This window comes from Phyllobates terribilis, unplaced genomic scaffold, assembly GCF_046119375.1.
Source record: "Phyllobates terribilis strain yellow unplaced genomic scaffold, ASM4611937v1 Scaffold_8__6_contigs__length_399053987, whole genome shotgun sequence".
In the NCBI taxonomy this organism is placed as follows: Eukaryota; Metazoa; Chordata; class Amphibia; order Anura; family Dendrobatidae; genus Phyllobates; species Phyllobates terribilis.
The window spans coordinates 51,242,311-51,264,817 of NW_027362768.1; the positions used below are offsets into that span (position 1 = coordinate 51,242,311).

Genomic DNA, 22,507 nt, shown 5'->3' on the forward strand with positions numbered 1-22,507 from the left:
GTGATTTTTCTATTTTCAATAAAGCTTTTTCTATATATGCCTTGTACTTAGCTTTCTCCAGTGTTCGTACATTTACTTTTGAGTAGGCAATATTTCACGGCTATGGGGTATAAGTTGTGTCTCTTCCATACCTCCTACCCGTGATGCTAATTATGCTGGCCGATGTGTTTACAACTAATTAGATAAAAGTAGTTTACTATCACAGTAGATATTCATTAATGTAGATAGAGGATAAATAACAATAGCCTTTAACCCCTTCACCCCCAAGACATTCCCAAGCTATTTACCGTTTTTTCCTCCCCTTCTTCCAAGAGTCCAAAAAAAAAAGTGCCATTCCACAATAGTTTTATTTACCATGTTCACTAATGTAAAATGATCTTGGAAGTGCTCTCCAAATGTTGTGGAGTTGTCCCAAAATAGGACAATTTTGTGGGGAAGTAATAGATATGATAACCACAATCTATTACTGCAATGTCCTATGTTTGCATGCTTGGATTTGCTGAAGATGTGTCACAACTGGTGATGAGCGAGTATGTTCTGTTAACCCTTTTGGCGAGCATGCTCGGGTGTTTCCTGAGTATCTTCGGCATGCTCGGTGTTGCGTTTTTGTCACTCCGTGCTCATGATTTGCGACTGTTTGACAGCTTTAATACATGTGAGGAATGCTTAAGAAATATGCATTCCTCACATGTATTAAAGCTGTCAAACAGTCGCAAATCATGCACACAGCGAGACTAAAACATAACACGTGAGCACTCTGAAGATACTCCGGAAACACCAGAGCATGCTCGCTCATCACTAGTCACAACATGAGTATGTGAGGGTTGTCATGGCCAGATTGTTGTACATGGCCAGGAAGTTACCAGCACAGCACTGGCTAGACCAGATGCCCCTAACCATGACTGAATCTAAGGAGACTGGCTGTATGGGGAAATATATGCATTGCAAGAGAGGTACAGTACATCGGCTAAATATAAAAGAATGCAGGTGCTATGACTGTATATAACTGGCCAAGCACCTGAGTCTACCAGAAAAGAAAGCATAGTGGGGCAATTTGATTTGGGGGTTACAGATTGAGCCTCTACAGCTCAGATGCAGATCAGATGTAACCCCTAAGCTGTTCCTTGTTTTTGCTGTTTTCTGAGAATATCAGCTTTATCATCATTCTTGAGGCCAGGTCTCTGGACCCTGTTCCTGTACATATTTTGTAACTATAAAGTTTGGTGTATAACTGGTCATATATTGATCACGTGTGTTTGAGGGCTATTAAATGTGGCAGATTGGTGGGACGGGATTTATTTGTTTGCCTGTAGTTTTAAAAATGAAAATAAGAACTAGAGAAAACATTAAGCCCTAAACGTTCAGCACCCCAGCGAGTCAGGGTTGTGTGGGGCCTCATTCAGATTTCTATTTTTTTGTAGGATATTACCTCTATTCTGGGTTTCTTCGCTTCAGCTAGTATTTCATCTGTAGCCCTCTTCACTAGTAAAGCAAGGCAAAAGAAATATCTTGTTTAGTTACTTTTAGAACTCAAGTTCCAAAAATCTGTACCTTACAGATTAGGATTTATACATACCCTGTGAAGATCTCTGTAGACCAATTTCCAGCGGAGCACTTCTGTCTATACTGGCAGAAGTTGCTGCAGAGGAAGAAAAGAAAAAAATCATCGTTAGGCAATTAAAAAATCCAGAAGACATAACACAGACTGCCTCCTAGAACAACGACAACAGATGATCTTATAAATGTGCCCCTGCTGTGTACTGTGTAATGTCTGTGTCTGACCGTACAGGAACATGGTCTGATCAAACCACATCTCCTGGGCAGGGGGGGGATGCAAGAGAGTATACAGACATTACAGCACAGCACAGCTGATCCTTTGGAGTAAAACATTTTTTAAAAACAGGCAGGGAAATGTTTTCTCACATAACGAGTCAGCTGTGATCCCATGCTGTCCTGTCTGTATACTCTTTTCCTCCCCTGCCCAGGAGCTGTGGTATGATCAGACCATGTCCCTGTATGGTCAGATACAGCCATTACACAGTACACAGCAGGGGCACATTTATAAGATCATCTCAGCACAAGAACATTTTTCTTAAACACATCCAATTGTGGAAGTTATTATTATTCCAAGATCTATTGATTACAATAGACTTTAAAATTAACTTTGTGGGAAAACCTCTTTAAGGCTCCTGTCCTGCTGCACAGAAATCCTGGTGCAGCTCTGTATGAAGTCACAACCATCCTCCCAATGGGTCTCTCACAGTGCACTTGTGGCAGAGACATAACTAGCGAGACCCACGCAGGTGGCTGACAGGAGGGCTGGGATAGTTCAGAACGCTAGACTTCCATATCAGGATACTGTGACTGAATAACTGTGTATAAATTAGTATGTAGCCGAGTTACAGAGAGGGGGCCTAAAGTAATGTCAGAATTAGCATTAGTAGTGTACAGAACACAGACTCCCAGTCTGAAGAGTCAGAATATACTCTCAGACCATGTTCCACCAGTCCCCGTCCATAGCAGACGGTCAGCCATTGCAAAACATACAAGATATGCTCAATAGACAAAACATATAGATCAAGGTGTCAGTGACTGGCATACACACCCATCCTGACATTTACTAGTAGACATTTGTACTGGCACACATGGCTAGAGACTCACAGAGTGACAGACACTGGAAGACCATGTGCCACCATCTCCGAACAGTGTCAGAAGGGAACATCATGCCCCCCTTATCTCTGGATATAAATAAGCTTCAGCTGCTCTGGGTGCTGACAGACACACACCATGGACATTCACACTTAACTGACAAGGACACACAGTTTCACACAGTAACATACACACTCCCAGACAGCGCACACTTTGTTTTTGTCATGTGTATTTTTTCTATACAGCTGTCAAAAAACCTGAAGGATTTCCTAGTACCAGCAAAGTGAAAGATTCCTTTAGTGTCATGCATACGTTGCTTATTTCTTCCTAACAGATTCAGATCTGCAGCATGTCGATTCTTTCAGCTTTTATGCTGCAAAGTTCACTCATACTATGAGTGGGGAAAAATCTGCAACAAAACCACATGTAAAACACGCAGTAAAAATGTGCAAATTCTATGCTATGCTGCGTTTTTTCTATCAAGAGATGCAGAAAGGGAGCAGAAACTTTGCAGCATCTTCTCAGTGGCGTGTGCCTCACCAGAAATGCTATTTCAGTCAGGGGTTGTAGTACCATTTCTGGTGTAAGACACACCACTAAAGCGGAGTAACTTATAATGAAATCGGATGGCACCGCCACGGTCCGCTTATGCTCAGTCAACTTTGGCACAGCTGGCCAGGACTGGTATAAAAAAACTTTGAAAAAGTCTTTAAAATGTTACGCAATTTTACATTGTACAAAAATTTTGTTTTATGCCATAAAAGTGATGTAAACAATTTGATGAATCAGGTCCGTAGTCTTCAAGTCTTTGGTTGCCATGGATAAAGTGTCTGTGACAGACACCCAAAGTTAGGCTGGTTTTACACATTAAGGTTTCGCAGTCTGTGACGCACAGACCAGCTGCAGCTCCCCTGTCCCGAACAAGACAGCCTTGAAAGGCAATTGTGAGGCAGGGATAAGAGATCCGCGGTCAGTGCATGCACTCTGCTCTGCATATGGACTCTGAAATACGGCCATCTGAACCAGGCCTTACTGGTCAACTGACCTCAGACATGAATAATAGGGGTCACTAAATTGTGCCAATTCTTCCATATCTAGTTCATAACAATCCTAAAAAGTCTCAACCACCCAAAGAACATGCTGTAAAATAAAAATAAAAAAACCTTCATCTACTATTGTTGCAGCAAGAGACATTCTTCTAGTGGTGCATCCTATTTTAAAGCAGGGCTGTGGAGTCGGTAAGCCAAACCTCTGACTCCTCAATTTCCATATCTGACTCCCTCATACATGGCTCATGTTTAAGTGATAAATTTACTGTAGCACAGATTCATCTCCGCTAAAAGTCTAGACCCTTAGATTAGGAATAGGACATTTCATAACATTCCCAAATTCTTATGAAAAAAATATTCCCCACAAGCTGCATTGAATTACTGTACCCAATTTATTATATATTTTAGGAGTCGGAGTCGGTCCATTTTATACAGACTCCACCAAAACGGGCTCCAACTCCACAGCCCTGTTTTAAAGTGTTGTTTTTTGTTTTTTTATTCTGATATATAGCTGGAAGACAAACATGTTCATAAAATGTAAGCAGAATTGCTGATATCCTGGGACACGTACAAAAGAATTCTTTCTATACTTGCCAGTTTAATTTACAGTAAGAGGCAGATGGGATCAAATGGAGATGGAGTGGAGATTTTCAATTTCAGTCTTAAATTATTTGATAAAGATGAGCAGAGGCCAATCCCCTCTGTTTCACACCTGAATGCATTTTGTAGCAAATATATTGTGAGCACTACATCTGCATAGACGTCAGTCTGCTCAGTGTACCAATACAAGTGCAACACAGAAGTGTACAGCTGTGAATTATACCAGAAATTAACTAAAAGGGAACTAAAGATAACTGGATACACAGTCACAGTAAACAAGGTTTCTGTTTGTTTTCACTCTCTCCCCTATAGTACTTCACTTCCTACTCAACCCCCTAATTCCAACACCTAGTAAGGAACTGGTCATCTCTCCCTCCATCTTCCCCATCCATATCACCTCTTCCTCAGAACTGTTCCTCAACATACAATCCTTTGCCTCCAAACACAGACAGTCACCTCATGCCCTCTCCTGCTCCCACCTACTAACACTTTCTCTGCTCCTACTCACTGCCGGCGATATCTCTCCAAATCCTGGTCCTCCTCACCACATCCCCACAGTCACTTTTAGCTCCCATCCTTGATCCATTACAAATTTCCACAACCTTTCTAACATTATACCCATCCGCCTAGCCCCCACTTCCCGAGTCCCTCTAACAGGTGCCATGTGAAACGCTTGCTCTGTCTGCAACAACTTTCCTACATACATGATCTTTTCAATACTAACAAACTTTTCTTTCCCCGCCTCTTGAGGTGCAGTGTGCGCATCTACACTGGCTGTATCCTCACCCATCCCTTGTAGATTGTGAGCCCTCACGGGCAGGGTCCTCTCTCCTCCTGTACCAGTCAGTGACTCGTTTTTGTTCAAATTATTGTACTTGTTGTTTGCCATGTATACCCCTTTTCACATTTATAGCGCCATTCCAAGGCGCTATAATAATGTTTTTTGCCCCTTTACCCGTAAGGGCCTGTGCACACGTTGCAGATTTGTCACAAAGCCTGAAGGGTTTTCGAATGCCAAATAAGTGAAGGAGCATCCTTATGTCTCATGCACACATTCAGTATTTGTGACTTGCAGATTTAGTGCAGATTTCATCCATAATAATGAGTGGGGAAAAACCTGCACTAAAAATACACCAAATATTTAATGTGTGCACATACCCTTATAAGGTCAAAATTGGCCAGTTCTTATTATGTTACAGCTGCGGTAATAGTTTTTCTCTTTCAAAAATTCTCCATACGGTTCCAAGTATATTGGCCTTTTTATTTAGTGCTAATTTTTACAGACTTTTTAAAGGGGGAGATGCTCACAGGATAGTAATGCAAAGCAGTCTACATACATGGCCCCCCCCAGAGACACCCCTTGGTAAAGACCATGAAAACTAGCATATTGGGCGCACTAAATAAAGACCCATCTCTCTAGATCCGGATGGCAGAAATTAAAGAAATAGCACAATAGTCAGGGGAGCAGCAGGAATACAATATGAACCAAAATGGGACTATTTTGACCCGATGACAGGTTGTCTTTAAATTATAATGATGTGTTGCAAACATGGCATATAAATGTGTGCCTAAAAGGGCAAAAACATACTTACATGTTTCTCCATTCAAGTAAGCAAGAAGGTCTTTTCTGTCAGGTCTTCTGACAACCGGAATGTTCTCCGTCTGGAGGGAGGAAGAGAGATATGTAAAGCAATATACAAAATGGTCAAAAACATTAAGTGTGGAAAGAAAGATGTAAAAAAAAAAATAGAGTAATACAACAGGTTCACATTAGGAATTATTGTATTTCTCATCACTTTAGAAAAAAGAAAACCTTTCATTAAAAAAGTGTTTTAACATCCTCAAACTTTATTAGCTAAAAAGGTATTCTCTGAAAAAAACTTTAAAAGAGGTTCTCCAGGTAAAGAAAAAAAAAGGAAGTGTAATTAGGAATTATTCAGAAATATCTTAAATTGGATGCCGCATTGTTACACTGACAAAAACCGGTCCCAGAATGCAAACCGGTCCGATGCCTGGGAGCATGTGCAGTAGGACGCTCCACCAATATCCTTCATGTGAAAGATGTGGTCCTTATGGTTATTTTGATCCAATACTGGAGATACCAGGAGTGAAGAGGTAATAAGAGGCGGCTCACACTGGGCTGATGGGTTGCCATGAGTAACGGGAGTCTGCTGAAGACCCCCGTACCTGTCATGACTGTGCTCCCCTGTATGCCAGTCTGCGGCTGTTTCTCTAAGGAGAACATGATTTGTGCTATATACAATTGTAAAGTATTGGCGTATAAAGTACAAGCATTGGGAGGATCGCAGGTTCCTTAAGGGAGCTAGAAAATGAATATAAACACATAAAATTTGACAAATCACAGCTGTCATCAACCCAACTACAATTACCCGATTGCCACTGCACCAGGGCAATACACCAGAGTTGGTGCTGCAAATGTAATCCGCCAATTTTGGGGTAGCTGCGGGCTGATATTTTTAGGCTGGGAAGGGCCCAATAACCATGGACCTTCCCAGCCTGATAATATAAGCCCGCAGCTGTCTGCTTTACCTTTGCTGTGTATCAAGAATAGGGGGGGGCCCCACATTATTTTTTACATTTAAATAAGGCAAATCACCCTTTAGTGACATAAAAGGGTGAAAGTTTATTATATGTAGGGGGCTTGTGACATTATGTATCTACAAGACATCTAGCTATTCTATCTACTGTATTTAGCAGATTATAAGACGCACCACAAATTTTGAGGTGGAAAATGGGAAAAAAAATGTTTTAAATAAAACAAATTATAAGACGCATAACCATTTTAACGGTAGCTTACCCCTGGGGGGGTGGCGGCGGTGGAGCGGAGATCACAGGAGGCAGTCGCTGCTTCAGGAGGACGGCAGCAGTGTAGCAATGCTGTGGTGCACCTGGGCGCTCTTTAGATGTCGGCGCCGGTGAGCACAGTTGCCTTTCCCATTTAGTTCCCTGGGGGGGGGGGGCTTCGGGAAAATGGCCACCAGAGGTGGCACATGCGCAGACTGAGATCTCGGCCGATCGCTAATGAGCCCCTAAGCGCAGCAGCATTGCCCCACTAATGCCCTCCTGAAGCACCGACCCTGCTGCCGACTTCCCTGGTAAGCTCACTTTGGATTTTAAGACGCACCACTATTTTCCTCCCAAATTTGGAGGAAAAAAGTGCGTCTCAAACCGAAAAATACAGAATATCTTTATACAAGATCTCTCTCTATCTAGCACACTTGCATTGCACTTGCATGACGTAAGTTCAACCACATGGATTCCACTTGTCCCAACTTTTCAGGAGCAGCATCGGACCTACTTTTATTCGTTAATGAGAGCGAGCCCTAAATGTGATTGAGGAATTAAAAACTAGAACAGTTACAGTTTGTTTAATTGCAGCAGTTGGGAAGTTGTCTGTGACAGCAATTCTTCTTACTTGCTAATCAAAGGTATTTAGAAGTGTATTCATAATGATACTTTACTTATTTATTATATATTTTCTATTTTAATTGGATTGCCATCCCATCAGTCGGACAAATTATTTTTGTCCCATCACTGTTGCTTTTAGAGGCAAAATGGACTATGCCTACTAGCCAGCAAAAACAAAAGCATCAAGATCTGAGGATTTTGTTTAGTACAATAAGAAAACCATCAGAAAACAAAAGTATTGAAGTCATTGATATAAAGAAGCCTGACTAATGAATTGCTAGAAAAGTTAATCACCCTTAGAGCAACTATAACATAAGTGGAGGTATATCCGTGAAGGGGGAATTAACATCACACAAAACTTAATACATTTCACATAAGACTTACTGCAGCTCTCCGGACGTACACAGGATGGGAAAGATGAACATTGTTGAGCAAAAACAAGATGGAGTCAAGTGTGTAGTATTCTCGTGGCTGTCCTTCCTTTCCAGTACTATACAAAAAAAAAAAAAATAGAATTATAAATGTTTGCTAGCGTGCTTCACCACTAAGAATTACAGCAAGGCAACCTCAAACCTAACAAGCTATATTTAAAAACACATTAACAGAGCACCCATAGTGTCTCTATTGAAATGAGACATAAATTAATTGTTTAAAAAGATTGTAATTTTATTATGAATAAATATAAAACATACATAAAATAAGCAAAGGTATCAGAACATGTAGCAATCAGGTAGCACAGCATATAACAAATTGATTTTTTTAGATTAAATGTTTTTGGATCCTCCCTAAATTAAATTCAATTCTAAAGTTTAAATGTGCTAATCGATGTAGATGAGAGAGATACTAAAATAATTTTGAAAGTGCTAGTGCTTTTATATCATAAATATCAATACTCAAATATGTTTAATATCAGCAATAAATAATGAAAAAAGTGCAAAGCGCCAATATGTGTCAGAGCATAAATCATTAAAATGCAAGTGCCCAAGTTTATTTAGATTTTAACACATATCAGATATTCAGAATATTCAACCTGGAGGAATTTAAATATAAATTGTCAAAGATCAAACATGATTCTTACTCACTTATTATAGTTAAGGAGCTTTGCTACCCAGCCACCACCGGGGTGTGTTTTTGATTATTGCTATAGAGGCTAACCATATTGGTGACACTGTATTAACTAGCAAGCTATATGTTAAATGTATAGAAGTATACACAATATTGTGTAGCCATTTTCTGTCACCAGGATTTCACTACTCCACCTGAGCAGTGTGATAAAGAGTCAAAGGCGGAGGTGGGAGGGTGGCGAGCAGCTGACTGCTGTATGGAAATCAATGGGTTAGAGAGAGGTGGCTGGTATGTTAGGAGACAACTCCTCTACTGGAATGTAATAACTGGCACCCTTCGCCAAGATCTGGGTAGGAACTAGTGACCAAGCTCCATGGAAACCACCTGTATGCGATGAATGATAAAAGCTCTTATTGCAGGAGAATGATAGAGAGAAAGTCAGTAGCAAACAGAAAAGTGACACTTAAAATTAAGATAAGGTGAATTGTGTTATCCCCCTCCCTGCATAAATCAAAGAGCACACCTTTCCGAGAAATTAATGAATTTGATCCTGTTGACTACCATCTATGCTCTACAGCAACATACACCCGCTCTCCAAATGCTGTTACCAGAAGTGAAGGCAAGATGGCTGCCAGCACCATGAACAGAAATAAAATAATGGAATCTGTTCCACTGGCTGTTTTGAACCATTATAAGGTGACAAATTTCCTTAAAAGCCTAAATTAGGCCACAATTTTAAAGAGGTTGTCTTTAAGATAAGTCATCAACATCAGATCAGTGGGGGTCTGACACCAAGCATCCCCAATGATCAGCGGTTATTAGCTCTGGTGGCTGGGTGTAAACATTGAATGGAACTGAACAGAACAGCATTTTTCAAAGTGTAGCAGCCGCTGCTGGGTTCTGCAGAAGAGCTCCCTTTAGGGAAGAGTCAGACAAAAATATAACTCGGATGAGGATTGCAATGCAATGCTTGGATTGGCCGTCGACTATCCCAACTAGAGCATGACAGTATGCATTTCTATGCTACGGTCAAGCTTGAGTTGGGAGAGCAGACAGCCAGTCCAAGCATTGAGATCCTCATTCAAGCTATATAGACATCTGACACTTCCCTCAGGAGAACAGAATCTGATGTGAAGTTCTCGGCAGCAGCAGCTACAGAGTTGGAGGAGCATGATAGGCTGTCAGTCGGTCAAACACTGACAAGTTAGATAATGCGCTGCAGTGCATGAAAACTACAATGTATTATCAATGCGACCAAAAGATCACGTTGCTAAGTACCCTTGTGGGATTACTAAGTATAGTAAAAAGGAAAAAAAAAAAAAGAGGGATCTTTGGTACTCACCGTAAAAATCTTTCTTGGAGCCTTCATTGGGGGACATAGGACCATGGGTGTATGCTGTTGTCGCTAGGAGGTTGACATTAGGCAAAAAAAGAAATAGCTCCTCCTCCGCAGTATACACCCGCCTACAGGCAGCAAGCTCACCAGTTAGTGGCTAAAGCAGTAGGAGGAACATAAAACATTAACTATGCAATGCCCAATGGGGCACAAAAGAGAAAACTAAATTAGATGCCCAACAGGGCCAACTGTACCTATGCCCAAAATCTGGGAGGGTGCTGTGTCCCCCAATGAAGGCTCCAAGAAAGATTTTACGGTGAGTACCAAAAATCCCTCTTTCTTTATCGCTTCATTGGGGGACACAGGACCATGGGATGTCCAAAAGCAGTCCCTAGGGTGGGAGAACAAAAGATAGCCACAGACTAGGTCTGACTGCGGGCAACCGCCGCCTGCAGGACCTTCCGTCCAAGACTGGCATCAGCCAAGGAATAAGTGTGGACCTTGTAAAACCTTGAAAGGGTGTGGAGTGAAGACCATGTTGCGGCCTTACAGATCTGAGAAGCTGAAGCCTGGTGACGAACAGCCCAAGAGGCCCCCACCGCCCGGGTGGCGTGAGCCCTTACCCCTGGAGAGGGAGGTTTGTCCGAGACGCGATATGCCTCCAAAATGGTCGAACGTATCCAACGGGCGATGGTTGACTTGGAAGCAGGAAGACCCTTGTGACGCCCCTCAGGGATGACAAACAGGGCGTCCGAACGCCGAAGGGAAGCCGTTCTAGAAAGGTACACACGTAAAGCTCTGACCAGATCCAGTTTGTGCAGGGATTTCTCCCATGGGTGCACTGGGGCCGGGCAGAAGGAAGGCAAAACAATGTCCTCATTGATGTGGAAAGAGGAGACTACTTTTGGCAAAAAAGAAGGCACTGGCCTGAGCACTACCTTGTCTTGATGGAAGACCAGAAAAGGCAACCGACAAGAGGGCTGCGAGCTCTGCAACCCTCCTAATAGAGTTAACAGCCACCAGAAAAGCCACCTTCCAGGAGAGAAGAGAGGCTGAGCTGTCCTGAATGGGTTCAAACGGGGGCTGTTGAAGGACGCTCAGGACCATATTAAGGTCCCATGGATCCACCAGGGGGCGATAAGGCAGCGCCAGGTGAGCCACCCCTTGTAGAAACGTCTTGACCTGAGGACGGAAAGCCAAGTTACGTTGGAATAGAATGGACAAGGCCGAAACCTGGCCTTTGAGAGTGCTAAGAGAGAGTCCCGCTTCCAGGCCAGACTGAAGAAAGGCCAAAATAGCCGGTAGCGAAAAGGACATGGGAGCTAGCTGATCCTTCTCGCAGTGACGAAAAAAGGCTCTCCAGGTTCTGTAGTATATGTGCGAAGTTGCGGATTTCCTGGCACTAATTAGGGTCTGGATGACGTTGTCCGCAAAACCCGCCTTCTTCAACACTGCGGCCTCAACGGCCATGCCATTAAATTCAGAGAACGAGAACTCTGATGAAGAATAGGCCCCTGAGAGAGGAGGTCCGGTAGTCTCCAGGGGGAGTCGACGAGCAGGTTTACTAGATCTGCGTACCGGACGCGTCTGGGCCAATCCGGGGCTACTAGAATTACCGGTACTCCTTCTGTCTTGATCTTTCTGACGACCCGAGGGATCAATAGTAGAGGGGGAAAAAAGATAGGGCAGCTGGAACTGAGACCATGAAATGACTAGCGCGTCTTGAGCGATCACAAGGGGATCGCGGGACCGGGCTACAATGAATGGAACCTTGTGGTTTAACCGAGACGGCATGAGGTCGACGTCCGGCGTGCCCCATCGTAAGCAAATCTGATGGAACACCTCAGGATGGAGAGACCATTCTCCTGAGGCAAGGCCCTGCCGACTGAGGAAGTCAGCCGCCCAATTGTCAACCCCCGGAATGTGGACTGCTGAGATTGCCGGAACTGTGTTCTCGGCCCAAACTAGCACTCTTGCCACCTCTTTCAAGACGGACTTGCTGCACGTTCCTCCCTGACGGTTTATGTACACCACAGCCGTGGCGTTGTCCGATTGTACGCGGACTGGGAACCCTGCAAGAATATCCTGCCAGTGACGCAACGCCAGGTAGATTGCCCTTATCTCCAATATACTGATCGGTAGGGAGACTTATTGGGGACTCCAACGGCCCTGCACCTGCTGGCATCGGTCATGACCACCTGCATGCGAAGTGGTAGGAATGACCTCCCGGGTCTGAAGGAAGAAGGGCGAGTCCACCATATTAATGACCTTCTCACATGAAGAGGTAACCTGAAGCGTCGATCTAGAGACAACGGGTTCTTGTCCCATGCAGACAGAAGGGCCAGTTGAAGAGGCCGGGTATGGAACTGGGCAAAGGGCACTGCTTCCATAGCTGCCACCATTTTTCCCAAGACACTCAGGCACAGGCGAAGACGGAGTGGACTTGGGACGGAGAGAGTTTATCTTTTCGGGAGAAGGACCCGGGTCGTGTCGAACTGCATCCCTAGAAAGGTTAAAAGTGGAGATGGGACCAGGGAGGATTTGTCTGTGTTGATCAGCCAGCCTAACCGAGAGAGCGTGTTCAGGGTGATCTGGAGACTGTGGAGATAGTCCCTGAACGTGGGACCCTTGATCAATAGGTTGTCGAGGTAGGGGATAATTACAATCCCCCTGGTTCGTAGAATGGCCTTGACCGTCGCCATTACCTTTGTGAAAACCCTCGGGGCGGAGGCAAGCCCGAAGGGGAGAGTAGTGAACTGGTAATGTGCGTTCTGGAAGGCAAATCGAAGGAACTTCTGACGTGGTGCGCAGATTGGGATATGAAGAAATGCATCCTGAATGTCCACTGAACATAGATATTCCCCGGCCTCCATCGAGGAGATTACTGACCTGAGGGACTCCATTCAGAAGTGCCGTACGCGTACCTGTGGGATTAGTTGTTTGAGGTCTAGGATCGGACGTAGTGAGCAGTCCTTTTTTGGAACGACGAAAAGATTGGAGTAAAAAATGGAAAACCTTTCCTGAAGGGGGACTGGAACTATGACTCCTGAGCGCAGAAGGGAGGCAATGGCCTGAAGGAAACCGGGAAGCAGAGATGGATGCGGGGGGGCGGGACCTGAGAAATCGTGTTCCTGGTATGGCGTTGAACTCGATCTTGTAGCCGGAGGTCACAATCTCCTTGACCCATGCATCCTCTACTGCCAAGACCCAAGGGTCTCGGAACAGAAGTAGACGGCCACCCACCCTGGGAGAAAACCCAGGTGGGAGTGACCAGTCATGCCTAGGAAAATCTGTTGGATCTGGATCTAGAGGGCTTGGAAGAGCGACCCTTTGCGCGCCAGTTGGGAGTGGGCCTAAAGGTAGGTTTACGTCTCTCTTGCTGTGCTGGGGTACGGTCCTGTTGAGAGGAGGGTCCCGGTTGAGCGAACCGACGAAAGGACCGGAACTGAAGGGAACGTTTCCTAGGAAAGGGGCGATTAGGTCTCGGCTGGGGAAGGGAAGTCCTCTTGCCCTCAGTGGCATCTGAGATGATTTGGTCTAACTTAGACCCAAACAGCCTGGAGCCCTGAAAAGGGAGATTTGTTAGTGATTTTTTGGAAGCCGGGTCGGCGTTCGAAGCCTTCAGCCAAAGAATTCTACGTATAGCGATGATATTGCTAGAGACGCGGGCTGAACAGGTAGCTGCGTCAAGGGACGCCGTGAGCAGATATTTCCCTGCGTGGGCGATCTGATCCGCTAGGTCAGCCAGATCTTGATACATAAGTTGAGGCGAAGGAAGGACAGAGGGAGGTGCCAGCAGCATCGAAGGCTGACTTAGCCAAGACCTCAATCTGTCTATCCGTAGTGTCCTTGAGGGAGGAACCGTCTGGAAGAGACAGTACCGTCTTAGCCGAGAGACAGGAGGATCCACACAAGGGGACTCCGTCCATCTGCTGACGAGGTCGTGGTTAAAGGGGTATAGCATGTCTAACTGTTTCTTTCCAGTGAAGCGCTTTTCTGGATGCTCCCACTGTTTCTGAAAGACACCATCAATATAACCACCACCGATATAAGGCTGTCAACCATGAACTGGATTCTAGAATATTGGTCCGTGTCGGATCCAGAGTCAGAATCTGATGCTGTGTTTGATCCCGGAGCGACCTCTGGGGAAGATGTGTGAGATGCGGGGAGCAATTTGGAGTCTGGCGAGCTGGAAGATGAACTTGTGTGAGTCAGTTTCTGAGATGGTGCCCTCGGTCTGGCCTTAGGAGGAGGGGGCAGGGGTGCCTGCGAATCGTCCGTGGGAACGTTCGGAGCACTGGTGGCCGTGGATAGTATAGGCAAGCGTTCTAGGACCTGCACCAGAGATTGAGATACCTTGGTGAGGTCAGAGACAGACTGTGACATAGCAACAGCCCACTCCGGAGAAGGGAGAGTTACTTCGTCCTGGGCTGCAGGGGGATCTTGGGGTGCCAGCATGGTGGGAGGCTTGCAGGTCGTGCAGAAAGCAGTTGTCAGACCAGCGGGCCACTTAGTACTGCAAAGAGCACAGGCGTAGTATGTGACTGTGTGATCGGGACGGACAGAAAGCTCCCTGGGTTTGGGCATATGTGCCTAACCAGTAATACTGCATAGGAGGGAGCCTGTGGACAGGAAAGGTGTAGGTGCTAGAGCAGGGCCTACCCGGTCTGGAATGTCCACGGTTCAGAGTCGGAAACTCCGGAGCTGCGGAGACAGGAGCAGGGCTGCGGTGATGAGGCAGTCAGGTAGAGTGATGCTGCCGGAGCCAGAACAGAGAGCAGCGTAGAGGGGCAGGGCAGGAGCAGAACGCGCTGCCCTGAGTAACCTAGGGGAGCCGAGGCTCTGATAGGCAGAAGGAATGGGGGCGGGCTTAAGAACCCAGCCGCTGATAGGTCCCCAGGAGAACTGTGGGCGTGGCGGAAGCAGCACATTGTTCCTCGGTCCTGATTGGCCGATTGCCGGAGGGGGCGTATACCCGCCGATAAGAGGAACGCCCCACTCGAGACTCCCCCCGACGGAGAAAGCGCGGGCAGATTTGCAGCGCAAAAAGGAAAAAGAAGGGGGTTGTGGGGTCGCCATGCTGAGGGGGACGCCATGAAGATGCGAGGAGAGGGGGCGTGGCCAGGGAAGCGCTGCTGTAAGTGAGCGTCGGTGGAGATGTGATGCCCCCATTAATAATCCACGGGATTTACGGGACCCGCTGGCAGGCAACTCTGTGCCATATCCAGTGTTCTGAGGGACCTGGGGGGCTGAGTTGTAAGGCAGCAGGAGTGGGAGGGATTACCTTTGTTAGAGGTCCCGATGCCTCTTCTTCCTCTCCCCTTCTGAGGATGGTCACAGGAGGTCCTCCGTGGATAGGGGGGGATCCTGGCTCTTCCTCCTTCCTGCACTGACCGGTACTGGACAGTGCAGGAGACGGTGTCGACCCCAGAATCTGGGGGAAGGTCACCGCAGTGACCACCATCTCCCTCCCAGGCCGCTCCGAGGAGGGGGCTGGGGTGGGGAATAGGCAAGGACTGGCCACCGGGAATCACCCCGAGACACCTGGAGGTGACAGGGGATAGGTCCTGCCCAGCGGGTCCGAGAGTGGACGATGTGGGAAATGCCACACTGCTCTCTCGGTCGCTTGAGAATTGGGATAACAGGGGACACAGTGTTCCAGGTTAACCCTGAAGAGCTGTATCTGAAAAATAAAGAACAAAGATTAATAAAACACAACAGGGTTGGATCAGTTAGGATCCAGGTCTACCTCCTACAGACACTAAGCTTAAACTGGTGAGCTTGGTGCCTGTAGGCGGGTGCATACTGCGGAGGAAGAGCTATTTCTATTTTTGCCTTGTGTCAACCTCCTAGCGACAACAGCATACACCCATGGTCCTGTGTCCCCCAATGAAGCGATAAAGAAAAAAAGTGTTTGAAGTGTTATACAAAAAGGGGGGGGGGGGGGATCAAGAATAAAAAGGTTTGTTGAAACAAGCATCCTACAAATACGGCATATTTGATATTTGTCATGGATGCAATTATAGCAACCCATACTGTAATTTTCATCTCTTTTGGTGAACGCCGTTGAAAATAAAAATTAAAAAATTAAATGGAGCCAAAATTGCAGTTTGTTAATTTAGGCTAAAAATAAAAAAGTGACCAAAAATGTATTTTGTAATTATACTATGACTGACCTTCATGTAAGTGTACTTTTCTTTGTATCTGCATGCATGTTAAAAAAAAAAAAAAAAAAAAAAAAAGAGAAATCAAACAGTGATCAAAATGTTAAATAGACCTAAAATGGTACTTAAAAACTAGAGCTTGCCCTCCAGAAAAATGCCCTCATTCAGCTCCATCTATGTTACAAGGTGATGTGTAGCAGAATCCTATCAGCCCGCAAATTAAAAACATACTGAACGTGAATTGAATGGTATTTAAAACAAAAATCAAAACATATGATTACTGTTTTTTGTTCTCTGCCTCACATGGACCACAATATAGCACCAGTGAAAACGACAGCCAGTTCCGCAAAAAAGAAGGCTTCATACAGCTGCACTGATGGAAAGTTGTCAGAATATGGCAATCCAAAAACAATTTTTTTAATTTTTTTTCATAAAGTATTAATTATACAAAAGTATTAAAAACTATAATTTGGTATCGCCATGTTCACACTGACCCACAGAATAATTTATTTATGCAGCTGGTGAATAGAGTAGAATTTAAAGACGCAAGAAAAAAAAATACAGTTTTAGAATTGTTTTGTTCATATTCCTTGAAATAAAGAGTTATTAAAAGTAGTTACTAAGTTACATATACCCAAAATGATGCCGAACAAAAACAAGCCCTAATGAATAGGTCGCTGAAAACAAATAAAAAGTTATCACTCCTGGAACTTTTGACAATAGAACAGGAAAAAAATAAATAAAAAGGTTGCCAAAAGCCAAAACTGGCCATGATGCCATGGGGTTACAGAGCCGTACAATATGCAATATTCCCTTAAACTATGGAAGGACAGCAGCAGTCTACACTGAGCTGTGCACTTTAAACTGTCCAACTTTTTTCAGTGATGTTTCCTATTTTATTAACTGTGTGCGGCCCAAGCATCAGGAAGCCCAAACTGGTGGCGATTCTGTGTTCCAAGTCCAAGAACTGGATGGTTTACAAAGTTTTACAGTGCCTTCGTCAGCAGTTACACTTATATAGGTCATATATATGTCCAGTATTGCTGTGTGTACAAGCTCATTAGACAGAAGTCTTAGAAAAAGGGCATCATACAACCAGAGAAAAGCAGAACACTTATTAGAATACAGAATTTATCTGCATCTACGCCAATTGAAATGACAAAAAAAATGTTCAAACTTTGAACATTTTCATTACAGGAATAAGCCAACTATAGAGGGGGCCTCCCGGTCATCCCTGCCCCCAGATATCAAGGAAAAGGGAATCAGACAAGCTACAATTCAATGTCTTCAATCCTCTTTTCCTCACGCTGAAGATAAATCTAAGCCAGCTTTGCCAGAGGATTAATCCTCTCATTGGCCAAGTCATGTTTATGGAAAGATTAGTGGCATCACATACAGGTGCGGCCAGATCACATTTAAATAGTTAAATAGATCAGTCCAAATATTCAAGGTGATCCTGGGTGTAAAGCACAGGAAACAAGGAAAGGGCGAAACTGCAGCCAACTCCAGGTATGGGCAGATGTGACCTGGGTGGCAGCTGCCTACCATCATCACCCTCCAGAAACTGCCTGGAGATTTACTGACAGCAGACAACACTGGGCCAATCTGGCTGACAGCTGCCACCTACCATGTTCCTGCATTTTTGCTCTGCAAAGGCACATGTTATGGCTTACACAGCTGTTCGCTTTCTTTCACAAGAAAAAAAAACTACAAGACATCTTGATCCATGTTGTGAATCAAATTCAACAACAGAAGTCAACAGCCCCCATAAGGGAGATGATGGAGGGTCCTTTTCAGCAGTACCCACTGTCAACCACATCTTGTTGTCCACCTCAAATACACAGATATTGACAAACATTATGTCCAAAAGAGCACAAAGTGTCTCCAACTGTGTCATCAGAGTCAATGGCCTCATCAGTGCAAACACCCAAATCCAGTTTTCCAGGCTTCAGACATAAGGCCCGACACGTGAATAGAACATGATGTGAACATAGCCCTATACAGCCCCGGGCTAACAGCAGCCACCAGTGTCCGCTTCCATAACTGCCATTTATCCAGCAGCATAGACAGCACTTGGCGCAGCAAAGGGCAGAGCCCCATATCACACACATGCGCGGTGCAGCGTACGGGAGCCCCACGTCCCCCCTCCACAAACACGCGAGCGGTGCAGCGTACGGGAGCCCCGCGTCCCCCCTCCACAAACACGCGAGCGGTGCAGCGTACGGGAGCCCCGCGTCCCCCCTCCACAAACACGCGAGCGGTGCAGCGTACGGGAGCCCCGCGTCCCCCCTCCACAAACACGAGAGCGGTGCAGCGTACGGGAGCCCCGCGTCCCCCCTCCACAAACACGCGAGCGGTGCAGCGTACGGGAGCCCCGCGTCCCCCCTCCACAAACACGCGAGCGGTGCAGCGTACGGGAGCCCCGCGTCCCCCCTCCACAAACACGCGAGCGGTGCAGCGTACGGGAGCCCCGCGTCCCCCCTCCACAAACACGAGAGCGGTGCAGCGTACGGGAGCCCCGCGTCCCCCCTCCACAAACACGCGAGCGGTGCAGCGTACGGGAGCCCCGCGTCCCCCCTCCACAAACACGCGAGCGGTGCAGCGTACGGGAGCCCCGCGTCCCCCCTCCACAAACACGCGAGCGGTGCAGCGTACGGGAGCCCCGCGTCCCCCCTCCACAAACACGCGAGCGGTGCAGCGTACGGGAGCCCCGCGTCCCCCCTCCACAAACACGCGAGCGGTGCAGCGTACGGGAGCCCCGCGTCCCCCCTCCACAAACACGCGAGCGGTGCAGCGTACGGGAGCCCCGCGTCCCCCCTCCACAAACACGAGAGCGGTGCAGCGTACGGGAGCCCCGCGTCCCCCCTCCACAAACACGAGAGCGGTGCAGCGTACGGGAGCCCCGCGTCCCCCCTCCACAAACACGAGAGCGGTGCAGCGTACGGGAGCCCCGCGTCCCCCCTCCACAAACACGCGAGCGGTGCAGCGTACGGGAGCCCCGCGTCCCCCCTCCACAAACACGCGAGCGGTGCAGCGTACGGGAGCCTCGCGCCCCCCTCCACACACACGCGCGTGCAGAATACGGGAGCCTCGCGCCCCCCTCCACGCGCACGCGGTGCAGAATACGGGAGCCTCGCGCTCCCCTCCACGCGCACGCGGTGCAGAATACGGGAGCCTCGCGCTCCCCTCCACGCGCACGCGGTGCAGAATACGGGAGCCTCGCGCTCCCCTCCACGCGCACGCGGTGCAGAATATGGGAGCCCCGCGTCCCCCCCCCACGCGCACGCGGTGCAGAATATGGGAGCCCCGCGTCCCCCTCCACGCGCACGCGGTGCAGAATATGGGAGCCCCGCGTCCCCCCTCCACACACAGCAGATTAAGGGAGGTGCAGTACAGGGGAGCCCCGCGTCCCCCCTCCACACACACACACACACGGTGCAGCATACGGGAGCCTCGCGCCCCCCTCCACACACACGCGCGTGCAGAATACGGGAGCCTCGCGCCCCCCTCCACGCGCACGCGGTGCCGAATATGGGAGCCTCGCGCCCCCCTCCACGCACACGCGGTGCAGAATATGGGAGCCCCGTGTCCCCCCTCCACACACAGCAGATTACGGGAGGTGCAGTACAGGGGAGCCCCGCGTCCCCCCTCCACACACAGCAGATTACGGGAGGTGCAGTACAGGGGAGCCCCGCGTCCCACCCCCCCCCCCCCGTACGGTGCAGTACAGGGGAGCCCCGCGTCCCCCCCCCCCCCGTACACGGTGCAGTACAGGGGAGCCCCGCGTCCCACACCCCCCCCCCGTACGGTGCAGTACAGGGGAGCCCCGCGTCCCACACCCCCCCCCCGTACGGTGCAGTACAGGGGAGCCCCGCGTCCCACCCCCCCCCGTACGGTGCAGTACAGGGGAGCCCCGCGTCCCACCCCCCCCCGTACGGTGCAGTACAGGGGAGCCCCGCGTCCCACACACCCCCCCCCCCCCCCGTACGGTGCAGTACAGGGGAGCCCCGCGTCCCACACACCCCCCCACCCCATACGGTGTAGTACAGGGGAGCACCGCACCCCCCCCCCCCATACGGTGCAGTACAGGGGAGCCCCCGCATCCCCCCCCCCATACGGTGCAGTACAGGGGAGCCCCCGCATCCCCCCCCCCCCATACGGTGCAGTACAGGGGAGCCCCCGCATCCCCCCCCCATACGGTGCAGTACAGGGGAGCCCCGCATCCCCCCCCCCCATACGGTGCAGTACAGGGGAGCCCCGCATCCCCCCCCCCATACGGTGCAGTACAGGGGAGCCCCGCATCCCCCCCCCCCATACGGTGCAGTACAGGGGAGCCCCGCATCCCCCCCCCATACAGTGCAGTACAGGGGAGCCCCGCATCCCCCCCCCATACAGTGCAGTACAGGGGAGCCCCGCATCCCCCCCCCATACAGTGCAGTACAGGGGAGCCCCGCATCCCCCCCCCATACAGTGCAGTACAGGGGAGCCCCGCATCCCCCCCCATACGGTGCAGTACAGGGGAGCCCCGCATCCCCCCCCCATACGGTGCAGTACAGGGGAGCCCCGCATCCCCCGTCCCCCCCATACGGTGCAGTACAGGGGAGCCCCGCGTCCCCCGTCCCCCCCATACGGTGCAGTACAGGGGAGCCCCGCATCCCCCCCCCCCATACGGTGCAGTACAGGGGAGCCCCGCATCCCCCCCCCCCATACGGTGCAGTACAGGGGAGCCCCGCATCCCCCCCCCCCATACGGTGCAGTACAGGGGAGCCCCGCATCCCCCCCCCCATACGGTGCAGTACAGGGGAGCCCCGCATCCCCCCCCCCCCCATACGGTGCAGTACAGGGGAGCCCCGCATCCCCCCCCCCCATACGGTGCAGTACAGGGGAGCCCCGCATCCCCCCCCATACGGTGCAGTACAGGGGAGCCCCGCATCCCCCCCCATACGGTGCAGTACAGGGGAGCCCCGCATCCCCCCCCCATACGGTGCAGTACAGGGGAGCCCCGCATCCCCCCCCATACGGTGCAGTACAGGGGAGCCCCGCATCCCCCCCCCATACGGTGCAGTACAGGGGAGCCCCGCATCCCCCCCCCATACGGTGCAGTACAGGGGAGCCCCGCATCCCCCCCCATACGGTGCAGTACAGGGGAGCCCCGCATCCCCCCCCCCATACGGTGCAGTACAGGGGAGCCCCGCATCCCCCCCCCCATACGGTGCAGTACAGGGGAGCCCCGCATCCCCCCCCCCCCATACGGTGCAGTACAGGGGAGCCCCGCATCCCCCCCCCATACGGTGCAGTACAGGGGAGCCCCGCATCCCCCCCCCATACGGTGCAGTACAGGGGAGCCCCGCATCCCCCCCCCATACGGTGCAGTACAGGGGAGCCCCGCATCCCCCCCCATACGGTGCAGTACAGGGGAGCCCCGCATCCCCCCCCCCCCATACGGTGCAGTACAGGGGAGCCCCGCATCCCCCCCCCCCATACGGTGCAGTACAGGGGAGCCCCGCATCCCCCCCCCCATACGGTGCAGTACAGGGGAGCCCCGCATCCCCCCCATACGGTGCAGTACAGGGGAGCCCCGCATCCCCCCCCCCCCCATACGGTGCAGTACAGGGGAGCCCCGTACACAGCAGAGCCCGGGCAGGAGCGATCACACACGGCGCCTCTATCACTCACCCCCAGATAACATAGTTCGTCTTGACGTTCTTCGGCCAAGAAAACTCCCCGAATATAACTTCATCTCCCTTGACGTTGATATCCTTCTTCTGGATGTTGTACTGACGCAGAACGCTCAGCACGTCCGCCATCTTCTCCTCCTACTCCTCACTGCTTTGGCCGCAGCAAGGACCCCACCAGAAAAGCTGACTGGCGGAAGCGCCTGATTCGTCCGCAGTAAGGACCCATGTGCTTAAGCTGTCCTGTGAAGTGCCTGTCGCTGGAACCACCAAGAGAACATAGGTGACCAAGCCGAAGCCTGATTTCGCGGATCTGCTGTACGCATGCGCACTCTGCACGTGTTTATTTGTTTACTCTGAAGTTTCGTGTTTCATTTAGTCTCTTGCTTTTCACTGTTCCGTGTGTTATTAGATGTGGACGACGCATGCGTGTTACTAGGCTGGGCCTCTGCCTGCAGCTGGTCAGTCATTATACAGTGACACCTGCACTATAAGGTGTGTGACACCTGCACTATAAGGAGACAGTGTGTGACACCTGCA

At 49.3% G+C, this 22,507-nt stretch overlaps 1 protein-coding gene across 1 annotated transcript in view; it reads right to left on the reverse strand.

Annotated features, from left to right (window-relative positions):
* The window catches only part of CDC73 (cell division cycle 73), an 89,943-nt gene extending 67,736 nt beyond the window's left edge, over positions 1 to 22,207 (reverse strand). Inside the window, exons 1-5 of the mRNA XM_073642941.1 lie at positions 21,969 to 22,207; positions 8,112 to 8,217; positions 5,891 to 5,960; positions 1,577 to 1,639; positions 1,430 to 1,482 (exon numbers count right to left, since the gene is read on the reverse strand). Coding sequence (XP_073499042.1) covers positions 1,430 to 1,482; positions 1,577 to 1,639; positions 5,891 to 5,960; positions 8,112 to 8,217; positions 21,969 to 22,099 — 423 coding nt within the window. The 5' untranslated portion in view covers positions 22,100 to 22,207. The remainder of the gene's footprint in view (positions 1 to 1,429; positions 1,483 to 1,576; positions 1,640 to 5,890; positions 5,961 to 8,111; positions 8,218 to 21,968) is intronic.
* Between the last annotated feature and the right edge of the window lie 300 nt (positions 22,208 to 22,507).